At 45.1% G+C, this 24240-nt stretch overlaps 2 protein-coding genes across 6 annotated transcripts in view; one reads left to right on the top strand and one right to left on the bottom strand.

Annotated features, from left to right (window-relative positions):
• sev (receptor protein-tyrosine kinase sevenless) overlaps positions 1 to 24238 on the top strand; it is a 28249-nt gene extending 4011 nt beyond the window's left edge. The window contains exons 2-21 of one of the 5 annotated variants that reach the window (XM_076365161.1): positions 4815 to 4874; positions 10993 to 11052; positions 11143 to 11233; positions 12726 to 12958; positions 13363 to 13473; positions 14446 to 14593; positions 14827 to 15323; positions 15402 to 15691; positions 15771 to 16127; positions 16213 to 16516; positions 16595 to 16918; positions 17008 to 17609; positions 17755 to 18372; positions 18451 to 19865; positions 19944 to 20366; positions 20473 to 20696; positions 20777 to 21247; positions 21324 to 21687; positions 22072 to 22125; positions 22247 to 24238. In XM_076365161.1, coding sequence (XP_076221276.1) covers positions 4815 to 4874; positions 10993 to 11052; positions 11143 to 11233; positions 12726 to 12958; positions 13363 to 13473; positions 14446 to 14593; positions 14827 to 15323; positions 15402 to 15691; positions 15771 to 16127; positions 16213 to 16516; positions 16595 to 16918; positions 17008 to 17609; positions 17755 to 18372; positions 18451 to 19865; positions 19944 to 20366; positions 20473 to 20696; positions 20777 to 21247; positions 21324 to 21687; positions 22072 to 22125; positions 22247 to 23115 — 7515 coding nt within the window. In that variant the 3' untranslated portion in view covers positions 23116 to 24238. Of the gene's footprint in view, positions 1 to 4814; positions 4875 to 10992; positions 11053 to 11142; positions 11234 to 12725; positions 12959 to 13362; positions 13603 to 14445; positions 14594 to 14826; positions 15324 to 15401; positions 15692 to 15770; positions 16128 to 16212; positions 16517 to 16594; positions 16919 to 17007; positions 17610 to 17754; positions 18373 to 18450; positions 19866 to 19943; positions 20367 to 20472; positions 20697 to 20776; positions 21248 to 21323; positions 21688 to 22071; positions 22126 to 22246 lie in introns of all 5 variants that reach the window. The other 4 variants (XM_076365160.1, XM_076365159.1, XM_076365162.1 and 1 more) reach the window with 4 other exon arrangements.
• Positions 11356 to 12518, bottom strand: LOC116433162 (cAMP-dependent protein kinase catalytic subunit 1). Its single transcript, XM_031990950.2, has one exon. It carries the CDS (start codon positions 12397 to 12399, stop codon positions 11356 to 11358), a length of 1044 nt encoding a protein of 347 aa, XP_031846810.1. The 5' UTR covers positions 12400 to 12518.
• Positions 24239 to 24240: the final 2 nt, after the last annotated feature.

The raw sequence follows: 24240 nt of genomic DNA, 5'->3' as shown, positions 1-24240 counted from the left end.
GTAACGTACACCTCGCTGGGATTCGATTCTGCCGAGGGAATCTGCGAGAATTCCAGCCACGGTGGGCACGAAACAACGTAGAATCCGCAGGATCGTTCGACGTGCAATATTATATGTGTAGCCGTACACAATGAACTTCCTGCCGGCCACATCCTCTCACCTACAACGCGTGCCTCGTGACTTGCTACGGGTTCACCTCGAACTGCATCGATAATCGTGCGAAGTTTGAAATCGCCAGGGAAACACCGTGAGATCCAATGCGATTCGAGTCTCGTTTTGCGTCACGGCGAACGCGCGGACGTAGCAAACAATCGTACAGAAAGAATTGGGAAGAAGAGTTTGAAAACAACCGTAGGAAAATTACTAGCAATTAAAACCTCAAGCGGACAGAACGCGAAATTACATCGTGCCAGATAATCAGGACGGTTACGCGATACCATTATTAATGTCAGTAACCGGCAGATACGAAATCGCGTAATCAGGCAATTGTCGCTGGAATTGGGACTCGATTAACCCTTCGGGGATGAGCGTCCTACTAGTAGGCACATCGAGTTTACATATTTAAAATCGAAAACTGCCATCGAAGGATTTAATTCCGCGAACGATAATAGAAAACGTGGTTTCCTTATTTTGCAGTGTTTAAGAATCCGACGTCTGATTTAGTTTTATACAAAACCGGTTCGCAACGCTTCCAAGAATCCTGATTAACGAAGGGTTTTATTTCGAAGTTAATCGCGACGAGGGAAACGAAAAAGATGCGCAGAAAGGAAGAAGCGCAGATCCCAGAGACGAACGATGATTGATGGCGCCTCGTGATAGTTGATTGAATGAGCCACGAGGAAAACTTGATAATTCTGACACGATTGAAGGAAAAATTCGCGTTATCTCGGATTTCAGTAGAATCGGATCTATCCGGTGCCAGCGGAGTCGACGTGAATGAGATGTTTCCACGATGCGTTATTCAGCGGGGAATCTCTCAATATTCCCCATACAGGTGAAGTTATCGCGGGACGATCTTCGGCAGGGGGAAACCCTCCGCGTATTTTCGAAAATCGAGTTCCAACCGCGCGCTCGCAGGAGCGCGTCGAATGGGCACGCATACGGGCGGAGCCCACATCCATTAAAATTTCGAGGATTCGGGGGAATTTCGTTTTGAAAAGACGGGGGAAACGGGTGACGCTTCTCACGATGCGTTATAATACGGGGGCAGGATTAATTGGTGGATCGATCCGTCAGAATTTAAAGTGTCTTCATAACCGTCGAAGACAGACCGCCGAAGGCGGTCGCCGGAGCGCTCCGTTCGCAACGCGTCGAGGAAGTTTAACCGTCGAAACCGCAAACAAATCCTGGGAACCGGAGTTTCGGCGCCTTTACATGACGTCAGATCAATTAAAAGGCATGCACGTCGAGCGCACACGCGCACGCGGAGAATAAACGGGACAGCGGTGTACAGCGGGCGGCTGAAGTTCGTAACGAGTGGCAGCTGATGGCGGCTGTTTTTAATTTATCCCGCGGTCCCGTAGGTAATGAACGAAATTAATTGGCGACAGCGTGTGCCCGAACGGCCGGCCGACCGTTTAGACAGCCCCGACGAGATCCTCGTTCGTAAAAAGCCTTCCGAGAAACTAATGGCGACGCCGGCACGGCGTTCGTTAAACGTCGTCGAATCGCGGCACGTTGAAATTGGTAATCACTTATTAGTATAATCGCGTTCGCTCGGCCTCGAAGAGTCAGCGGACGATTGCGCAACGCTTCCAAGACGAAGAATCGCTTTTCCAGAGCCGCGCGGTGCGATCTCGGATGAAAAACGCTTCCTGTTCGCCTGACGGGCTAACGAATGCAAACGGACGCGCGCGACCTGGGTGATGTGTATCTTTTTAATTCGCCCCGTAACGCGAGAATAATTGGTACGGCTCGTCGGCGGACGCGAGATGTTTGCGGCCGACAGGACCCGTCGAGTCGCGTCGCGCTTTAAACGGCCAACGAGAGTGGCCGGGACACCGTTAAGGTGTTTGCCAAAGACAAACCTCTGACTTCAAAGGTAGATGTTCCATCCCAGTGGACACCGTCCGGTATATATTCAACACCGTGCGACCGTGGCTGATTCCAGACCGCACGGGCGAACCTGATACCCTTTGCCTTCAACTTGAACCACTGCTGCACCCGAATGCTTTGAGGGTGTCAAAGGATTCCGGGTTGAATTATTTTCGAGTAGACTTTACGTGGAATATACTAGAATATATATTCCATGGTTTGAAGGTGTAGGGGTGATAATGAATAGAGTTGGTATCTGCGAAGCGTAAGACGTTATAAATATTTGAAGTTAGGTATAGAGAAACTTTGAATCTTTAAGGTGTGTCAATTTTTAAATGAAACATCGAAGCAACCTTTAGCAGATGGAGATAAATTATATATCAACCGTTTACATAATAGAAAAGACAGAAGCTACGTGCTCTTACTGTTTGAGTAATTAAATCATCCGTTCGCGATTTAGTCTTCGAAACATGAACATTTCGTCTCGAAATGCCGACATTCGTCCGCAAAGGGTTGAATGTGTACTGACGGATTTTCTACCCTTTGCTCTAAGAAATCGTCTTGCTAGAAGTTCCGCGCGTTCGGTGGGGGTTCGTTCACGTTTCCCTCGCAGAAGTCGGTAAACAATTTTCATGTAAGTACTTTATGTAACTGTTTCTCGGTGCAATCGGTGGACTGGCAATTAAAAAGTCGAAAGATTGATTGAAACTATCGGTGACGACGTGACTGGCATCTGGGCGCGATAAAGCGCGGAAACCTTGAGAAGGGGTGACGATAAAAATCCGCCGTTGCGTGCGTGGAATTGGAGGGAAGACAGAGGCCGGTCATTAGACCCAATCATGAGCGTCACGGCGAGCGCTAATACGGCTGGGCGCAACAGTTGGCGAACGCTTTCGAGCGTGGCGAAGACGTTGAACATGACGGAAGGACGTGCGGAAGGACGAGCAGGTACACATTAGACGATTACCGTAGATAAAACTGTTCCTCGCCGGCCGATTTCCGTCTCGAGAACACCGAGCAACATCGGATTCCGTTTAGTGGGAACGGAAGCGGGATTCGAGTCGGCGCAATGAAACGGAGTGACTGTCCGAAATCGACTGACACTGTAATTTTCGTTTCTTCGGAAGTGTGGCTTAACGAAGATACCGTCGTATTATCGTCGAGATTGCCGGATGAAGATGGGCACTCGAGACTGATTTGGATTTATAGTTTTCGACACTCGGAGCATTTCGTTGAAATATTAGAACTCTAGCTTTTAATATTAATCTTGAAGTATTAGTACTCTGGCTTATAATACTAACCCTGAAATCTTAGACTTTCCTAAATTCGTGGTACCCCGGTTTACGTTATAGTCACTCGGCTAAGGGAGTTACAGCTACGAACGGAAAAACCGAGAAAAATAGAGAAGTGCAACGCAGAATTATTTTCTAGTGGAGAACGTACCATTAGTGGGAAAACTGTGCTGCAGACAATTGCATTGTCGCAGGGGTACGTCGTTTCACATGGCGCGTGCAGAGTCAGCACGGTTTGATTAATCGGGTGCAAAGTTAAACGAGCATCGAGTGTTGGAAGGCAAGGAACACGCAACGAGATGCTGCCACAATGGAGAGCGGAGAAAGAAAGAAAAAAATTCATCGTAAAATTGATACATACAGGCTGCGAGGCGATAGTCGCGAAAACATTGCACCGTCTCCGCGGCTTTCGTTATCGGGGGAACTCGTCATTCGTCCATGGTCTCTGTTATCCCCGGGAAAACACACTGCAGCGTTGGCGTATAATTTCCTTCGTGTCAACGTACAGTTAGCTACTTCGTTACACCTTGATTCACCTTATTCGTTATTCGCGCGGAACCGAATTCGCTGGGTAAACGTCGACACTCCGGAAAGTAGAATTATCGAAACATTAACGAGAACCTGTAAATCAAATCTAACGGTTCTCAGAAGCGCGCGCGGACCTCGCGATTCCTCGCGAACGTTATTCGACCAGCGAAGCTGTTGGAAAAAAATGTGCTTCGAACGGGGGTAAACTGTTACGCGTAGCGCGCAAGGGGCCGCAGAAAATAAATTGAATCGCTTGCCAGCTTTAAAAGATAGTAAATTGTTTCGTCCGGTTCAATTGACACCCCTGGTGTACCTAGCCTGTCGCGAATGAATCGCCGAATAATCGCGGCGAATGCTTTTCTGGTATCGCTTCGGGATAACGCACTCGTTACACCGATCGCACCTGTACGTTACACGCTTCCGGTACACAGGTGCGCGTCCGGCTTTTAGCGGAACCGTAGGGAAATCGTTAGAACCTGGAAACAGGGGGGGAGGGCGAGAAGTTTCGAGGAGACGGGCTAGAGCCACGATCGAGGGTGGCGAACGATTCGTCAACGAGGGTGTGAAGCCATGCGTACCTGCATGGGAATTTCGGCAGTCGGCTAGTTTCTATGTACATCTAATTACACCGGAGGTCATGTTTATTCAGGAATGCAGCGACAGCTGTCCGTTTGTGAATTTAAATGAATGGGAAAGTCGCGCGGCGTGAATCGCGATCGACGCTGACACAGAAAACTGTTTTCCATTATTTTGTCTGCGATTAAGGTACCATGGAACTTAACGAAAGGAATTGAATACCAGTTGTGACGCTGGATCACCGATCGGCACTTAGCTCCTTGACTGTTCAGGAAAGTTCTAAAATATACGTCAGAAGAATCAAACTGACAAAACATATAAATTTCCTGCTACGTTCCCCACTCGAGGGAATTCGAAATTAATCGACCTTCGAATTGCTTTCAGAATCGAACGGACGACTCGAGCTCGGAAGGGGGTTGCGGAGTGCGATGCAAGGTCGAGCAGGTAAGACATCAAGACACGCTTACCTCTAACCCCTAACTGCGCGCGAAGATCCACAAACGCGGTTCCTCTTTCGAGGAGTTCCCCGCAGCGGCTCGCTTCCGGAAGCGAGTCTTAACCCTGCCGGTTAATTTATGCGACTGCACCGAAACACGGCGCAGAGGAGCGCAGAGCTCCGGTTCAATTGAAATTAAACTCGCCGGTCGAAGTGGAGCGCACTTCATCTAGTTTGGGAACCGGCGAACGATCGGCGAGAAGTGACTTCCGGGCGGATCGACTTGCAGATGGCTCTGTCCGGGTTAGTGACTTAGGACGGGGATAATTCTCGCGGCGCGGCGTAGCCGGCCGGGGCCGCAAATTTAAAGCAAGTTCGCCGGGGAGAGCATCGTCGAACGTTTATTAACGTACGCGATCGTCGGAGACGAAAATAAAGGGACGCCGGTCCCCTGGCACAATGAAAGTACTTCCGCTGCCGTCCCCGGGGCTCCCTGCTCGGTGGCTCGCTAGAGAGACGGTAAACGGCAAATAAAAACAAAGTCAGGTCCACCGTCTCCCTTTCCGTCGCACTCCGGCCGCCGTTCGCCCGTTCGCCGTCTCTCTTTTTTTGTTTTCGTTCGCCGGCATCCTCTCTCTTTCGTTATTGGAGCGTACGTAGGTACCCAATGAATGGATGAACGTGTATACGTATTACGCGTACGAATGAAAGAATGGCCGGGCTCGTACGGCTTCGTGACTTTAAATTGGATCGCGTACAAGTGCGGCCTATGGCGGATGTCGCCAAATTGCCGTGCGACTCCGGATTCGCTCTCTCCGTTTGCTCCTCTCTTTCCGCCCCTGTCGGCCTCTCTGTCTCGCCTTCGGATCCGTTCCGGAAGTCCGGACGGAAAACCGGGGAAATCAGCCGGTTCACAGGCTCGCAACACTGTGTGTCCGCGCGTGTACCGTTGACATTTATGGTCTTCCCGGTACAATGGGATTCTTGGTACCGAGCGTGACAATGGAATGCCGGTTTATTGACGCGGTTGTGGCGTTAGAGGTAACTGTGATGTTAATCGATGAAACAACGATTCGACACAAATTGAACGTCGGTTACATATTGATATATGAGTAGGGAGCACACTTGGCCGAACTGCGACTCTCTTTGGTCAAGGCGAGAAGATTCTACGGATTTTATTTCGAGTATTTCTTAAGAGTTCGAAATCATCGTCTGAAGCCATCATACTGTTAACGCAATCAACGATTTGCGGCCAAGGTACGAACACATACAGCAACTGCTACCAGTACAGGAGAACAATGTTCTTTAAGTACTTTTAATGTATACAAATGTATATTTCGAAACAAATTATAAATGGAAATAAAGACAGTGAGATTTAAATATTCTATAATTAAAACATGTGTCTGCGAATTTCGAAATTCTGAGTGTAGGATTTGCGACTCTTGTCAGGATAAAGTATCTGACCAAGTATGCTATAGATGGTTGGCTGCTCTTTAGTAACTGTGCGAGGAGAAATTTTCGAGATTCGTTAATGTTTCGTTGTTCGTTTAGCTCGGCTTCTAATCAGGAAGCAACCGATTCGGTTGAAAACTAGTTGAACGTGGAAAGAAGTTAATTCGACGACAAGCTCCGTGGAAATTGACAGGGGAAGGCAATTAGGGTTGTGATTAGCAAAAAGTGGATCATCTTCCTCTTAAATTGTGTCGCTCGCCGGCTAACCGTTAGCCGCGCGCGATACTGGAACGTACGAACCGTGAAACGAGGTGAGGGAGGAAATCGCTTTAAGCGCAATTCACGTTGCCAGACCTGCTGGTATTCGAGGCTTTTCAGCGGACACGCAACACTGCGCTACGGGACCGTGCTACACACGCTCGATGACGGTGAATATAACGATCGCTGCGTGCCAAAACTGGAGAAAGGGCTCGCGGCTTAATGGCCACGATCGCCTGTTTTTCGGAAGCACGCGATAATTAAGTGGCTCGGACAGCATTGTGTCCTTTCTCGTCGCATTAATTGTGGGTCCGGTTTCCTACCCTGGAGACACGCGTTGCTGGATATCCTTCCGGCCACTGTAGGGGTCCTTTCTGCGTCTCGTCTCGTCCACTCTGCTTCCTCTCTTGAGGGCAATTTTCGGTGTTCGTTAAACGACGCTAACGACTGTTATGGCAATGCTTCTTTGTGGACTTTCAGCAGGAGATTGAGGATATTTTTTTTAACGGAGGTTACAAGTCAACTCCTGTAATTCTAATTTTTAGAACTTGAAGATCCAAATGAAGAGGTAATTGTAGAGTTCAACAGTTTCTATTTGAAAACCACTGCAATACCATTTATCCACAGCTGTGTGTACTAAGTGGTAACAATAAATAAAAATTCAAACATTAGTTTGAGTTTACTTGAAGGTTCCAAGTGTGCTCATCGAAAACTCATTCCAACTTCTGGCTAGCATTGTACGTTACAATACAACATTTAGTATGCCGCTCCTCCGAGCGCGCATCCATATTAATTTTCATATGATCGTACCTTCATCCGTTCGTCCGGCTGTGGTTCAGCTTGGACGGTACTTCCGCTAATTTCACGGCTCGATAGCGATGAACCGATACCTCTGGAATTCCTTTTGTACGAAATATCACGTGTCCGCGCGGCCGTTGGGCAACCACGACAGCGAAGCGTGCAGCGTCGAGGATCCATGGGAAAGCAATTGGTTTCGAAGTACAATTAGGAACGTCGTGAACGAGATCTCAAGTGCACCGTGTAGACGGTAGCTCCAAGTTCCGGCGAAAGTCCGCCAGACCGACTCCAGATCATCGAGTGTGTTTGTAAAGTGGCGGACCACCGAGGCCGAAAACATCCGTGAAAAATGTAGCTGCTTGACGTTTAGCTGGCAGTCGGTAGGTTCATGCGAACGAGACGTTCAAGACTCTCCGTCGCTTGTTTACCGATAAACAGAATTCAACGGACCCTCCCGAACCGGAAAATTAATGGACACAGTCTACGGTTTATGGGCTGTCCCTTCGAGACGTCCCATCTTTCTTACGCTCGTCGAGCAGCGGACCGCAATCAGTGAACGGGGTTAAAGCGAAACGAGGAGAGAACGGATAGATCCTCGTCCCGTGGTAGGATGAAGATCTACGATCTACGGGGAGCTGAGTAGAGCGAGGGCCTGGGCCGGGGCGTAATGTGTGTTGAGGTTTTAATGAGGAAGTGAGAAATTAGCGGGCGCAGCGCCGAGCCGTTCTGCTCCGGCCATTTTCCACCGTCTGATAGTTTTGTCAACCCCTATTACCGGGCTCGATCGTTCGAACGAGGCGAGGAACAAAAAAACAAAAGGGAACAAAAAGAAAGATGGACACCGTTCGACGAGGCGAATCGAGTTCGAACGATTACCGCGAGCGACGGTCTCGAGGCGGAATCGAAGCCACGGGGAAAAGGGTGGCGAGGAATTAATTGAAAATGAGGATTCAGCTTGATAAAGGCGAATTAATAATATGTCTGGTGGGAAGTAATTAATTGGGACGTTAAAAATTATCGTGCTCGCGTTAGGAGCTGATTTAACCGCACGTTCGACGATAATCCACATGAATTTCTCTTGGCTTTTTTTGCCTTTTGTTTGGGAATTGATAAGCCGGTGAATATTTTTAGAGCGCGGTTGAAGCACACTTTCTTCGAGGTGAATATTCTCGATCCGTTCCGTATTCGATACGTTCGGCGTCGATGTTTCCGCCTCGAATGCCGCGAACGTCGTCAATAATTGTCGCCTCGGCGACGCGTGCTCGTGGGTCGCTCTAAACGGTCGTCGTAAAACTGGACTGCCACCAAATGTTTATTAATAACGTTTATCTAGCGCCGGAGGTCCCTTTCCTTCTAGACTTTTAGCTGACCTATCTGATACCCTCGAATACCACCGTACGCCTGTATACATGCACCGCGAGCGTGTTGCTCGTGCGAGACAAGCGTAATCCGTCCTTTAAACGATCCTCTGATATTTGCTCGCAATCGTTTGCTATCTCGCCGCTCGGCGGGATGTATATTCGCAGTTAGTTCTTTAAAAAACCCTTGATCTCTAAGATACTTAGCCGTCGGTAGTCGAATCAGGATAAACAATGCTTCAGATACTGTTACTAAAAATTAGACTATGGAAATTTGACTTTCCAGAACACAGTCAAAACAGTGCAGCTATAAATGTTCATGCAAATCTCTTATTTATAATATATTGAATTTTTTATGATCGAAATAAGGTTCCGTTGAATATGGAACTTCGGAAATTTGCATTTAAAAGCTTGATCTTCCATAAATAGAATTTTTTAAAAACATTGAAAGTAGACAGGAGATATCGAAGTATCGTCAGCCATTGACCTTGTTTCGAAGATACAAAGATGGCGGCCGCAGGTGCACCGTTAACCCCTCGAATCAAGATTTCCGTGCTTATTACTCTAAAATGTCGAGAGCGGTATCATTTATATGCGGCGCCTCTCGAATGCAACGGAGTGTCGACCAACCCGACAATTGGTAAATGGCTCTCTTGCCTCTCGCAATACGTCGTTGAAATAGAGATTTTGCTACGCGGGATGATGGCACAATGGCCGCGGCAAGGCCTTTCATGCTTCTCCGTCGAAAACCGTAACGCGCCAATTACACGTAAATTATAAGCTTGAAAGGAGATCGGTGCCAAGATACGGAATACAAATAGAACGTTAAGGGAGGTACTTGAAGAGGAAGAACGACTCGCAGCTGACGACGTTCGCAACGCTCGGCTCCAAGAGCTGTTGCTCGGTCTTCCTGAAGTCCTTGAAGTCTTGGAGCATGCCAAATCACTTTCGTGTATTTACATTTCGCGTCGCCAGCGAACACGACTTTCTTTCAAGATGTTCTCAAGAAGCACAGCTACCGGATCTCTCTGTTTATCTCGGGAACATATGAACATCCCCGATGCCACTGAAATTATATTACCAATTTCAATTTCGTCTGCTTCAGTAACCGCGTGCATTGTTAACGGGAATCGTTATAGAACGTATTAACCCTTTGTTTTATAACTCTCTTCTCGTTAAGGTAACAAGAGTTAACGATCTCCCAACAGAGGAAAATAATGCATTTTCCAATCGAATAAAAATATTACAAAAATGATCTCATTAATTCTATTCGATTCTATTCGCATGCGTGTTCTCTAGTAAGCGAAATTATACGGCGACGCAACGTTTGTAACGATAACGCGTTTATCGGCCGGAAAAAAATAGCAGCGAACTCCAAAGTCAGCGTCAGCGTTGCACGATACGTATTTGCAGTTGAGTAGGAAAAAGTGTTCCATGTGTCGCAAATAAACGCGATCCCATCGCGGAATGAAAAACACGAGCGCGCGTTCGCGTTCTCGGCCAATTCGTTTCTTTCGTATGCCGTTCTGGCTTGTTGTCGCCGACAAATGCCCACATCCTCCCTTGCAGAAAGTTAATGCGTTAAACTTCGGTTCGCAAATCCATGCTCGGCACGAACCAGCCGGCCGTCTTATGAACGTGGGCGTTACTTGAGGGCACGTGCCACATGTTCTTGTCGATCTTCCGAGCGCAACTTCGCCACGCAGACGTTCCAGTTACTTCAATGCCAAAACGATGCGGCGTACGTCCTTTCGTATCGCCACTCGCCACTGATGCCGCAATTGATTCACTCGATCCGCCATGCACGCAACTCGCGGCTTAATAAATTGTCGATCGTCAACAAACGGGGTCGAGAGTATTCGTATACGATACGCGGCGGTTAGATCGTTAAAAGCGTTTTCAAAACGAATAATGTAATCTGATCTGGGTTCGTTATTAACACTTAGGCTACCGCCTAAAAAGAACTACAACTACGACCTCCTCCATTACTTTCAATTGAACTCATTCAATTAATTCGGTTAGAAACTGTTTTGTAAAAAGAAGAGCCGTATCTGATGAATTGCAAATAATCCTACTTCACTTACGAAGTAATAAAGAAAAGATAACCAGAATAAAAGATAATACGTTGCTAAGTGAAAAGTGAGAGATCTCCACATTCGGTTGGCTGAGTGTTAACAATTGAGCAGCGAAATATTAAAAGAAAATGATAATATATTAAGAAAAACGATCCTCAGAAATGGTCTTTTCTCATCTGTTCCAGTGCACAAAAGGCTGCGGAGCATGGGAACGAGCCCTCGACACGAGCTGCCAAGCCGTTTGCGTTAGTACACCTCGCTAAATAATTACTCCGAACGTTGCATTGTATTTTATAATTCTCCTATAAATACAACATCAACACGATTGTTTGCAGAACGGAACGCAAGAGCTACTGCCGCCCAAGGAACTCTACTGTGTCCTGGGCTGCCACGACGCGTTGAATCGATACTTCCAACAGTTAAAAGGTACCCGTTACTCGCAAAGTTGAACATTATCTCCTAAGTATTTTACAATAGAATAGTTACTCCTCGCGACACCGGGTGTGAAGCTACTTCTAGGTTCTACTCTTCGTTACGTTCAAGATCGCTTAAAAGTTCGCGAAGTCTTTAGCGAAGCGATCAACGGTATCAACGGTTAGAGGTTCCTCCGTGTATTCATCGAAATTGCTGGTATCCTCCGGCGACGGACACTTCGGGATGAAGCTCGGTTGAATCTTCTGATGGTAAATCAGGTCCCAGTCCGTCGACTGGAACCACCTGTGAGCCTTGATGTCCAGGGTGCCGTTCTTCAGGTTCCCGTACCGTCTGGTCAGGTCCACCTGCAGTATGTTCTTCAAGATGTCCCGCAGCTCCTCTCCAAAGTGATGAGCGAACTTGTATTTCCCCGACACGATTTTCTCGTAAATCTTCATCGGATCGCCGGAATAGAACGGCGGGTAGCCGGCGTTCATCTCGTAGATGAGGACGCCGAAGCTCCACCAGTCGACCGACTTCCCGTAGCCTTTAGAGAGGATCACTTCCGGCGCGAGGTATTCCGGCGTGCCGCACAGTGTCCAGGTTCTTCCGTCGATCATCTTGCAGAATCCGAAATCGGTCATTCGAATGTAACCAGTACTGTGTATCAAAATGTTCTCTGGCTTCAGGTCTCGATACACTAGACTACAGTGGTGCAGGTACTCCAGCGCGAGCAGAACCTGCGCCGCGTAAAATCGCGATAGAGACTCGTCGAACTTCCCCATGCGTCTCAGGTGCGTGAACATCTCGCCCCCGTTTATGTACGGCAACACCATGTACACGTACGAGTTGTCCTTGAAGCAGAACTCCATGTAGACGACGAAAGGGAACCTCACGCACTGAAGTATCCTCTTCTCGTTGTACGTGTGGCTGACCTGCTTCATCTTCACGACTTTAGCTTTATCCAAGACCTTCATCGCGTAATGAACCGAGGTCGGTTTGTACTTGACCAGCAGGACACGTCCGAACGCACCGGTCCCGATCGTCCGGAACTGCTCGAAGTCGTCCAGGCTGACGTTGTCGGTTTTGTTAACCTTCCATTTCTCCAAGAACGCCGTTTTCATCTCGTCCAGTATGTCCTGGTACTCTCTGAACGCTCGCGCGCGCTCCGGATTCATGATCACCGCGTATTTGTCGTGCAAACGGGTGTTCGGCCTCTTCTTCTTGTTCTCGTCCTTCAACTTCTTCTTCGAGGTTGTGCCTTTCGTCTGGTGATTCCTCGTGCGTGCGTGCTTCATTTAACTCGACTGTCGACGAAACGCTTCCACGAGCGAGATACAACTCACCTGTATCGATACTCGTCGAACGAAGTATGTCATAGGATCGGCAACGCGATTCTTTTTTGTTGCTTTCGCGAACACGTCTGGCTGGCTTGTAATAACCTAGAAGGTTATCGACGATTTGGGTAGTTTGAATCGGAATTCACGTCGATGTTCGTTATCAGCGGAAATTGGCATTCCTCCGGCGCCAGCGTTGGTTGCCGATTCCTTGACTGCCACTTCCCTGCGCCTCGAGTGGAAAGGAATAGACATCGAAAGACGCGGCGGCGGCATCTCGTACTTGGTGCAATGGAGGTACGAAGAACTGGCTGAGACATGGCAGTACTGCAGGAACCAATCTTGGGGCGAGGACGATCAGATTCTTGTGGAGAATTTGCAACCGTACACGAAATACAGGGTAAGTACATCGATGATCTTCAATGAGATCGTGATTTCAAGTGGCGCTCGCTTAATCGCGTCTTATATCCATCTGATCTTAGAACGAGCAAGTAGTAAAATAAATAAACTGGAGATAAACCCTTGTTCAATGATGAGATACTCGAGAGTCTTTCCTAATGATCTTTTTCCACCTTCCAATTCATAGCAGAGTGAGCTGGAAGATAGAGTTTATAGAGAATCTGAGAGATTGTAGAATCTATAGAGTCTCTTTTTGAGAGGAAATTACTTTGAATCGTAGTGAAGTGTCTTGCGAAAGTCGAATAATCTAAACGAAGATCGCAATGTTAATGTAATGGTTATAAAAGAATGAAAGTGTTTGCAAGGTATGAGTCTAAATGATGAATCGTTGGGATTAATTTTCAGTTTCGCGTAGCGTTGCTCTTGAAATCGTCACAGCACAATCCCGAGCCGATCGTCTCCGCTCCGAGCGTCGTGATACGAACGCTGGCAGCTGGTTTCCCGACCTCAGCACCGGTAATTGTAAGAGCGGCGGTGGTAGACAGCTGCCGCGTCTCTGTGTCTTGGGAACCGGGCCCTTTTCCGAATGGGCCACTTTTGTCTTATGTCCTGCGTCTGCAAGGGGCTGACCACTCCCAGCTTAAGGTACACGCCACGCCAGAACTTCAATATACGAAGTGATATAATTACTGTCTTCGTGTTCTCGAGTCGCATAATTCTTATAAGCCGTAACGTTTCAATGTTTCGATTACTGTTCTATCCAAGCTAATTGTCACTAGCAATGTCTATCGACACGTTCGTCGACGTACAGCTGTTTCCGCTTTCCTGTTTTCTTCTCTAACTTCTATACGAAACAGCACTGTGAAGCATCAACTGGTTCTGCAAGATTACTATCCTCTCCGAGAAGGGATGTTATTGTAGGTGGAACGCGAAAGATCCAAGCATGAAGCGAATGAACACTTCGATTATTAGACTGCGGATCTTCATGCAAAGGAATATTTCGTGAATGTGAAATAAAATGAGAATTTCGAATTTAATCGTTGCTTTACGTTTTATACAATTTCGTTTTCGATACAATTGCATAAACATCTGCAATCTACTTGTTACTATCACTAAATGAATACTTTTCGAAGTGTACATTTGTTCGTATATCAATTCAAAGGTACATAGCTAACAGTTTACATAGTTATCTAATTCTTCGGGCTCGTATGAAATGCTTAATAATCAGTCTCACGCTAACACTAATCTTCTAGAAGCTCTCGCTCTAAGGAATGCTCGTTGCTTTGTGTAATCCCATTATCGCAGATCTCTGTTGCAATCTATGACTCCGTCACTAGCTTTCTTACTTGCAAGAACCAGATCTTCCACAGCATACGTTTCTGGCATGGCGTATTTTTCCCTTCTTGCATACTGATATCCTAGCAATGGAATCGAAAGGGATCGATACGTGGACAGTCTCTTTAATCTGCTTTACAATCGGTTCCACAGGATATACCCGCGTCCGAGAATACGGATCATTATATGTTCCAAAATCTCGAGCCCAACAAGAACTATTCCATCAGCGTCACTATGAGGAACGGGGTTGGCGAGGGTCCGCCCGCCGTCATCTACATCACGACCACTCCAGAGCCAGCTGGTGCGTTCTCAAAGTTTCTTTATTACTTATACAAAATTTCCCCCTTAACTTCGCATTTTTGTGATGCCTTTAATATCTCTTTTCTATCTTCATTCGTAACGTTACTCTGTAGTCCTTTACAGAAATAGCGATAAGCGTCAATCAAGGAGAGCTCACTGAACTTCCCAAGTATCACAAACTTGCGAATGTAATGCTGTATTCAATAATAAATAACAATTTTCATAACGATTCAGTGAAAGACACGCAGCAGCCTATACTGATCCTCGGCGGCCAGCACGTAGTCATGAAACAAGACGCCGACATGCTGGACGATCCCAGTGTGGTTTACGAGAACACGAGCACCATCCGCGGAGTCGCGATTCACGTAGCGTCCGCGCAGTTGTTCGTCTCTGACTCGGTGGGATACGTGTACAGAACGTCCATCGTGAGACGCACTAAGCCCACGGTGATACTCAGCCCCAGCCAAGCGAACTTCAAACCCTTGAGTCTGTCCGTGGACTGGTTGAATCTTCACCTGTACATCTTGGGCGAGGTGAAGCACGCGACGACGGTTTGGCAGATAGCCAGATGCAATCTGGACGGAAGGGGATTGACGGTCGCAGTGGCTGGATTCTTGACGAGGCCGACGCACATCGAAGTCGATCCCTACAATGGATACCTGTTTTGGGTCACCAGGGGTGGTTTGTATAGACTGGATCTGGCTGACATAAGCAATGGAGTTAAGCACGAAGTACGTTCACATTGTTGTACTACGAATGTAGTAATCCTAAGAATACAGAGCGTCTACTATCTCTCTGATTGATTCTAGGTGCAACCCTACTTAATCCTAGAGGACGCACACTTGGGTGCCTTCACAGTGGACCACACGAACTTTCGCTTGCTGGTCCCACACCACATCCAGAACACGGTGATATCTGTATCCCTGGACGGTCGCGAGGTGTTAGACCTGCGAGCGAACACCCAGCAACCAAGGTTCAAGAACGTCGTCTCCCTGGCGATGGCGAACGGCTTGTTTTACTGGACGAACGGGGAGGAAGTGCTGATAGAGGGCTATCACTCGGGGCAGAACAGATACTTTCACAATGCTTATCCCGATAGGTGGCTATCATCGAGTGACATCATTAGGACGTTGCATCGTAGACGGCGTCTGATGTCTTAATAATCGCATCGGTTTCAGGTCGAACGGTTCATTCGTCAGTGTCAATGTACTTATGGACGCTAGCCAGCCTGTTCCTGTCCCGGTGAACCCTCCTACGGGCGTGCAGGCAGTTTTGGGGGTGGAAAGGGCGAAAGTTTCTTGGCAGGCGCCCCATCTGCTGGGCGGCCAGGGTAAAGGCGCCTGGCAGAACTGGTCGTACGAGCTTGAGATCAAAGACGAGTCTACCGGCGAGACGATCCATCAGAAAGACATCGCTGGCTCGTCTCACACTGTGCACAATCTTCGCGAGAAGTCGGAATACTCCATCAAGGCTGCTGCTTACACGAGTGCTGGCAGAGGACCGTGGTCCACCGAATTCAGGGGTCGGACTTTACGGTATGTTATAATTAGTAAATGATCGTAGTCACTTGTAATAAGTATTTTATCATTGGTGTCTTCAACGGTTCCATTTTCTATCCAGGGACGGTTCACACGCGTCCATTCTCTGGTCCGCGAACGAAGGTCTGCTGAGAAGCGACGTGACCGGCGAGAACATCGATACTTTAATATACAAAGCGAGCTTAAAAGAAGCAGAGAACGACTACCATATTGTTGATGTGAGTTGGTACAAGGATGTACTCTACATCGTGGGGAATAATTCTGCACTGTATCGGTATAATATTACTAGCCATCAGAAGACGAAGATGAACATCCATTCGGTCGGAAGCGTCGCCGTTGACTGGATATCAAAGAAGCTTTATTGGGCTAACCCGAAACAACAGATTGTAAATAACATGAGTAACAAGTTCTAACGGTCTTAGTTTCGTTTAGATAGTAGAGCTTTAACCATCATATGCTTCTAGATAACAAGAGCCAACTTGAATGGATCGCATCAAGAGCCAATGTCGATCCTAGCTATCGTTAAAGAATTAATGATCGATTCGCTGGAAGCGTATTTGTACTGGTCTACGGGACACGCTGTGGAAGTTGCACGTCTGAACGGTCAAGACAGAAGATATTACCATTCCGATGAGATATTTAATGGCAAACAAGTGATGGGTTTGACGTTGGACACAGAGAATAGATACGTTTACTGGATCGTCCGAAGCTACGAAAGTGGATCGATCGTCTATCGGGCGCCTACGTCTGAGAGGATTCCTATGAGCCACAAAATAGTGCCTGAAAAGGTTCTTATCGTCACCTGATGTTACCAATTAAAATAGTGCATTAATACGAGACTTTGCTAAGCGTCAATTTAAAATACTTCTGTCGTCAGGTCTCAGCTTTACAGCACCCCAACATGCAAGGCCCGTTATGTTACTTCTCGGAACACCTGCTGTGGCTGCAAGACGATCGCAATGCAGTGATAGGCGACCTGTCTGGTCAAAACACCGCCGTGATAAATGGTATCACTCTGTCCGGCCTGCACATGGTGGCCGTGATGGATCCTGCGCTTCATCAATATCCGAACAATCTTCTGTCGGACACGGTGGTTGTGCTGCCCAACGCAGTCAGCAATGATAGCATTAGGGTAGAAGGAACTTGGCGGAATTTCAATATATCCTGGGACCCCGTGGAGAACATCAATTACGGGACCGTGTTTTACGAAGTGAAGTTCACGGACTACATCAATACCAATTCGAATCCCGAGATTACCACAGAGACCTCGATGCCGTATAACAATTCGGAGCAAATTCTGCCTTACTCTGTTCTAGAAGTGACCGTGAAAGCGTTCACCTATTGGGAATCGGCGCATCACACGAGGAGGACATTGCGATCACCGCAAAGCGTGCCTAGTCAACCAACGAATCCTAGGGTGTTCATTGAGTTTCATAAAGAACCCCTTAGCGAGAGCGTTGATATATTCGCGATATTCAGGTGAGCATTCGGTTCTTTGTGAAAATAAACCTTGAAAACTGTGTCTGTTAATTATATCATTGTAGGCTCTAGAATCTTCATAAGTCCCAAACGTTAGACCTAACGTACCTGATTGAAAGGGATAATTGTTCTTTTTACGTTACAGATGGAACGAACCACAGTTCTCGAACGGTCTGATCACAGGATACACCGTGCAATGTTGGAATCTCCTAGAAGAGCAAATCCGCTGCGAGTCGCTTTTCGTTGATGAACTGGAGCACACCGTGCACGGTCTGCTACCGGACACAACGTACTACTTCCAAGTGCGAGCTCACACGAAAATCGGTCCCGGACCGTACACCGATGTCATCAATGTGTCAACGATACACGAGAATCCGGTTCCGCAGCTGTTGGTTGCTACCATGGACGCGGTGAGGATCTCCGATCTGGATCAAGAGAAGAATGACACCCTCAGTCGGCACAAAGCAATCGACGTTGCGTATCTGGCGGCGGATAGCAAGATTTATTGGATAAACGAGATGGAGGAACTGGTCACAGCCGATATGGACGGTACAAATGCAACCAAGATTCTGACGTTGTACCAGAACGCCTTGAGTTTGACTATCGACTGGGTAGCGAGGAATCTGTATTGGTCCGAGTCGGAAAACGGAGATCGGATCGTCAAGTTCGACTTGACCACTTGGAAAGCGGGGATCCTCAAGTTCGAGGTGATTGTCACGGCGAGCAGACGTATCATCAATCTCGATGTACTGCCATCCACAGGGTAATTATAGATTTTTCAATTATTCCACGCGAATTCGTTATGAATGTAATAACTATTTGTGTATACCTATCACTATAGATCGTTATACTGGATAGAGCTGACGAAAAACGACAGAGGAGTGATAATGCAATCGGATTTAAATGGCAATGGCGTTCAACCCTTTTTTAATCACAAAGATAACTGCTCGTGTCCGTATAGACCTCCCGTGATCCCCGTGATGACGATAGATAGTACTTCGTATCAAAAGCCAGTTATGTATTGGATCTCTTTGGACGGACACTTGATCATCGCTGACATCAACGGCTGCATGTGTAGTATGATAGTAAGCGCAGACTTCAGCGAAGGATCGCCACCGACATCTCTGACAGTGGATAAAAAGAACATATACTGGTCGAACTACGAAGAAGGCCAGATTTATTATATAAACAAGGAATCCACCGACAGTGGAGAGATCTTACACTATTACCTGCCAGCTGTTAGAAGCATCAAGGCTCTGGGGAAATCCTTACAACCGTATCCAACCACAAACTGTCTGATTCCCCGCCAGGCGTCCTACGTCGTGAAAGTGATCAAAAAAACAGGAAACACTATCACTGTGAGACTTCCCCAGCCTGTTCCTCATTTTGGTTGTGAGAAATACAATTTACCGACAACTTTGTACACAATATACGCGTCTCAATGCTTAGAGAACGACCCCACCAAGTGCGAGAATGTCAATAAGACTCGGCTGCTAACTTACGAGAAGGAGGACAGGATCAAGCATCTCAAGCCTTTCACTAAATACAGGCTGACTTTAGCGTTGAGTAACTATTATTCTAATTTGAAGTCGATGAACTTGGAATTTGGCCCCGGTGTCATCGAAAGGACTGGAGCTGGTAACCCTACAGCTCCGGAAAATGTAACAACGCAAGCCTTGACACCGACTTTGGCCGTAGTTTATTGGATGCCGCCGAAGGTGCTGAACGCTGAGGCGGTTCGGTACGAGGTGCACTGGAGATTGGTCCGATTGATAAATGGGGCACGGCAGAAAGGAGAGCAGCTGATAAAGAGTAACGAGAGTACGGCCGACGGTAGATACTTCACCATGCTAGAACCATGGTTACCGGGACAGGAATATTTAGTGTTCGTCCGCGCGTATCCTGTGGACTTGGGCTTAAGTCCCGACGTCTACAGCGAAAGTCCTCGCCAAGTGGTGAAAATGTACCCGGAGCCTAACAACCTGACGTTGATCGGTGTCAGCGTGAACAGCATGAACGTGTCGTGGTCGCCCACCGTCAACTTGACGATCAAATACACTTTAGAATACAAAGACGTCGCCGTAGAACAATGGCAAATCGCGAACGACTCTAAAGTGGATAAAGACAAGGTGGTCTATTTCATTGACAAGCTGCAACCGCGCACTTTGTACAAGTTCCGTCTGCTCCTGAGGTACCCGAGCTACAAGAAAGATTTCGTATGGCCGACGGATGGGAAGTTCACGTTCCAAACATTGGGTATGTTCGTGTTATGATCTTTTTATTTCGATCGTTGCAATTTTCGTCATTGTTGTGTTTTTGTCGTTTGCTGTTCAGGTGACGTGCCGAGTGCCCCTGGTATGCCTACGGCAACAAAACTCCGGAATTCCATTTATCAGTTGAACTGGGAGCCCGCGCAAGCTCACGGCTCCCAGATTACAGTGTACCGCGTCGAGGGTATGAGAGTAAACGAAATAAACGAACAAATCGACTCGAACGAGAACGCCAGCTGGAAGCTCTACTACAATGGGACGGACAATTACTGGATAATTACGGGCGATATGGACGACAAATACCGGTTTCGAGTTCAGGCCAGAAACGCGTACGGATTCGGTGCATGGAGCAGATCCAGCCCGATCATTGATTTGACAGAAACCACTGGCGGGATACTGGCCGCCCAACAACATTTGGGACTGGTATTAGGACTGAGCGTCCCGGTTATTACCATAATTCTGATTTGCTTCTGTTATTTCCTTTGCCGTAAGTATATGATTATAAAAGGAAAACGTTGTTTGCTGCGTGGCGCGTTTGATAAATTCACGCACGAGAATTGTAAGCTGAGACGAAAATAAATTTTGTAATTCAGCAGTGTATAGGCAACACAAGGAAGACAAGAAAGCTGTCTTACCTCCTTTAGTGAGCGACGTAGAGCTGGCAACCCTTCGAGAAATACCCCGCGGAAATTTTGTCCAATCTAACTCACTTTACGCGTCCACGCTGCAAAACGATCCCGATGACTCTACCCTGCCTAAAATCAGGAGAGAGCAAATCACGTTAGCGAAGTTCTTGGGGAGTGGAGCATTCGGGGAAGTAAGTCAAACAGGAGTTTGATGAACTAGTTTAAAAAATAATTGAAGTGGGTTTTATTAATATTATCGACGCTCTTCTAGGTGTTTCAAGGTAATGCGAAGGACTTAGAGAGACCGGGAATCACCCCGGTCGCGATCAAGACGCTCCGAAAGGGCGCATCGGCACAAGAGAAAACAGAATTCCTTCAAGAGGCGAGACTGATGAGCCATTTTCGACATAAACACGTACTCCGGTTGCTCGGAGTATGCCTAGACACAGACCCACCGCTATTAGTATTAGAGCTGATGGAAGCCGGAGATTTATTGAGTTATTTAAGAGCGAGTCGATCGTTACAGCCTACAGATCCACACGCTTTGCGTCTACAAGATTTATTGGCTATGTGTGAAGATGTAGCAAGAGGATGTCGTTATCTGGAGGAACTCCATTTTGTACATAGAGATCTTGCATGCAGAAACTGTTTGGTGTCTGCTAGGGATAGGGAAAACCGAGTAGTTAAAATTGGTGATTTTGGGCTTGCAAGAGATATTTATAAGAACGATTATTATAGAAAAGTATGTGTATGGTTATAACTAGGATTTAATGAAAATTCTATTGTGATACTTCAACTGATTTTAAATATAATTTTAGGAAGGGGAAGGACTGCTACCTGTTCGTTGGATGGCCCCTGAATCTTTAGTAGATGGTGTATTCACTTCTCAGAGTGATGTATGGGCATTTGGTGTATTAATGTGGGAAATTACATCTTTGGGGCAACAACCATACCCTGCCAGAACAAACCTTGAAGTGTTGCATCATGTGCGTGCAGGTGGTAGATTGCCTAAACCTTTGAACTGCCCACCTGCTTTGCATCAGTTGATGTTACGTTGTTGGAGTGCTGCTGATGCTAGACCAAGTTTTAAAGTTTGCCTTGAGAATATAGTTAGCCATCGAAGTACTATAGAGGATGCACCATTGACCCCTGTACATGCTGGTCATTACTTAGCTAGAAGAGGTAAGTGTAGATTGTATACTGATATGTGCATTAAATGAACTTATTAGCATGAGATGTGAATCTTTCAAAATACGAACATGTTTTGCAAATAAGTTATGCATTTGAGTTCTCACATATATGTGTAAATCATGTATCTTCAATGAAATTCAATATCTAAATTTTGCCAGTTACTATTAGCTGCTTCATCATCCAATAGTACAGCTGTAGCCATAAATATCTATATTTAAATTTCAATCTATTTATGAAATACTATTTGTTTTCATACATCATGAGATAAGCATGTGATTAGTCCATCATGATGCGCCATCATAAAAATGTGTTTAATATACAAATTTAACAATTTGCTTGAATACATATTTATCATTGCATGGCTCATGCTTGCAGGCGTGTCTAACATGGCTTACTTTGCTGACGAGAATCAAAATCATAATAACTCAGGTAGGTTTTCTGTAGAGTTCATTTATCTACGCTGCTTTGTCTCTGTCAATTTCATTGTATTTCATAAATAACAATATCCTTTATGTAAAAATATAAATAATATATTCAATAATTTCATTAGGGAATTCATGGAAATCCAGTAGTTCAGAAGGTAGTCGAGATATGCAGCCATTCCTTCAAAATTCCAATAATGCAACACAATCGAGTGAAATACCAAAATACCTGGAACTGCTAGCAGATAATGAAGATATTATTTTAAGAGATAATTCAACAAGTGGATACGAAGTGCCTCGATCAATTCATATTTCTGATCAAAATTTGGGTAATGTAAATAAAGCTAGTGCAAATGTAGATTTAAAAGATAATTTGCATTCTGATACTTTACAAGAACAGAAAGATGCTCTGACTGACAATAAAGAACATTTATCAAAGAAGTGTGATAAGAGGTCTTCAGTATCGAGTTTAAATTTATCAGAACGTAAAAGAGCATCAGTTACAAGTATGACTGAAAAATGTAATACTTTAGATAGTTCAAAATTAACTAATCCTACTATTAAAGCGATTTTGAAGAGAGACTCTTTTACCTCTTTAACTGATCATAGAAGAAATAAAAGAAATACGACTGAACGGCGAGGATCAGAAATAAGTTTAGAAGGCAGAAGTTCCAGTTCACTCAGTTCAAATATTAGTTTAGCACCACCTACGCGACCCAGCTCATCGTTAATTAGTTCACAAAATGTTCTTCCATTGAAAAACAGTGTTATGGCTGGTACTGGAGAATCTGGAATAATTGACAATAGCATCACAAAAAGTACATTGCCAAAAATTCAAAGGACTCATTCTAATTTACAGAACGGTAAAGCCAATATTCCGTTGGTGATAAATAGTACATTATTAAATTTATTAAGGCAAACTCCGGTTGAAGATAGTAACAATATTGTTACATATACAAATATCAATACAGATGCTGTTAGAGTAAATGGATCGTGAAGCTCTTTTATTATTGAAACATAAAAAGGCTGGTTTATTTCAACTGTCATATCTTTAGCTGTATGAAAATTGAAAACATGTGTGAAGTTCCATAGCTTTAAACTGCCATAATAATGTGTGTACATATTTAAATTTTAATACTTATAGCATATTTTATGTAAGTCATGGCAGAAAACGTTTTACTATAGTTATTAATTAATAATCGTGGACTTGTTTATCATCTAAAGAACAAAAATAGCTATAGAGTATTATACGGGGATTAAAGTAATCCGACATAATTTTATACTTGTTATTGAAAATAATGTATTTATTTAATTACCTAAAAATACGATTAAAGTTTCACTATTCATTGTACAAATATCATATTTGGTGATAATATAAGCTATAACACGGAAATTAATATTCATGTTATATAAGGATTTGTTAAGTTTTATATGTAAATTTAAAAATACTTATCAAGATAGTACAATTAAGAATAAAAGTTTTCGATTATGCTAAACTTTGTATGAATGGACTGATAATGTTTGCAATTGATACTTTCAAGCTTGAACAAGTTTGAAAGGTATTGTATATATTTTATTAATACGAAATTGATATTTTTTTAACTACATTCGTAATGTGTTTTCCACAAAAGTATTAAACTGATATTATAAGTATCAAATCCAGAGAATTAATAGACGAAATGTAGTAGTTACGATAATAGTACACCTGAATACGTACTTTTTAAAAATATTTTCACAATATTGTGTCACAAGGGAACAAAAATGTCTAATAAATTTTTTATACATTTGAAAGGTATATGTCAATGAATGACGTCCGATATTAAACTAAACAATAAGATAGATTAATATTTTATAGTCTTCCTATTTAAAGCTACTTTGGTATACACTCTACATATCGTTAGTTCCTTGTAAACCATAAGCTAAACTTTGTAAATATCCTTCACTGTTATGTTAAGAGATTTATTGCTAAGATAGTGATAACTGTATGAATTTTGTATATTTGATATGTGCAAGTTAATATAATCATGCAAATATCACCTCACATAAACTTACATACAACATGTAACATTTATCACCCAAGTTTGGAGTAAGTAAAATTTCAGATGTAAATAAATAAACTACA

This window comes from Nomia melanderi, chromosome 2 (assembly GCF_051020985.1).
Source record: "Nomia melanderi isolate GNS246 chromosome 2, iyNomMela1, whole genome shotgun sequence".
In the NCBI taxonomy this organism is placed as follows: domain Eukaryota; kingdom Metazoa; phylum Arthropoda; class Insecta; order Hymenoptera; family Halictidae; genus Nomia; species Nomia melanderi.
Note: the sequence above shows the minus strand (reverse complement) of the source record. Positions and strands in the feature narration are given on the sequence as shown.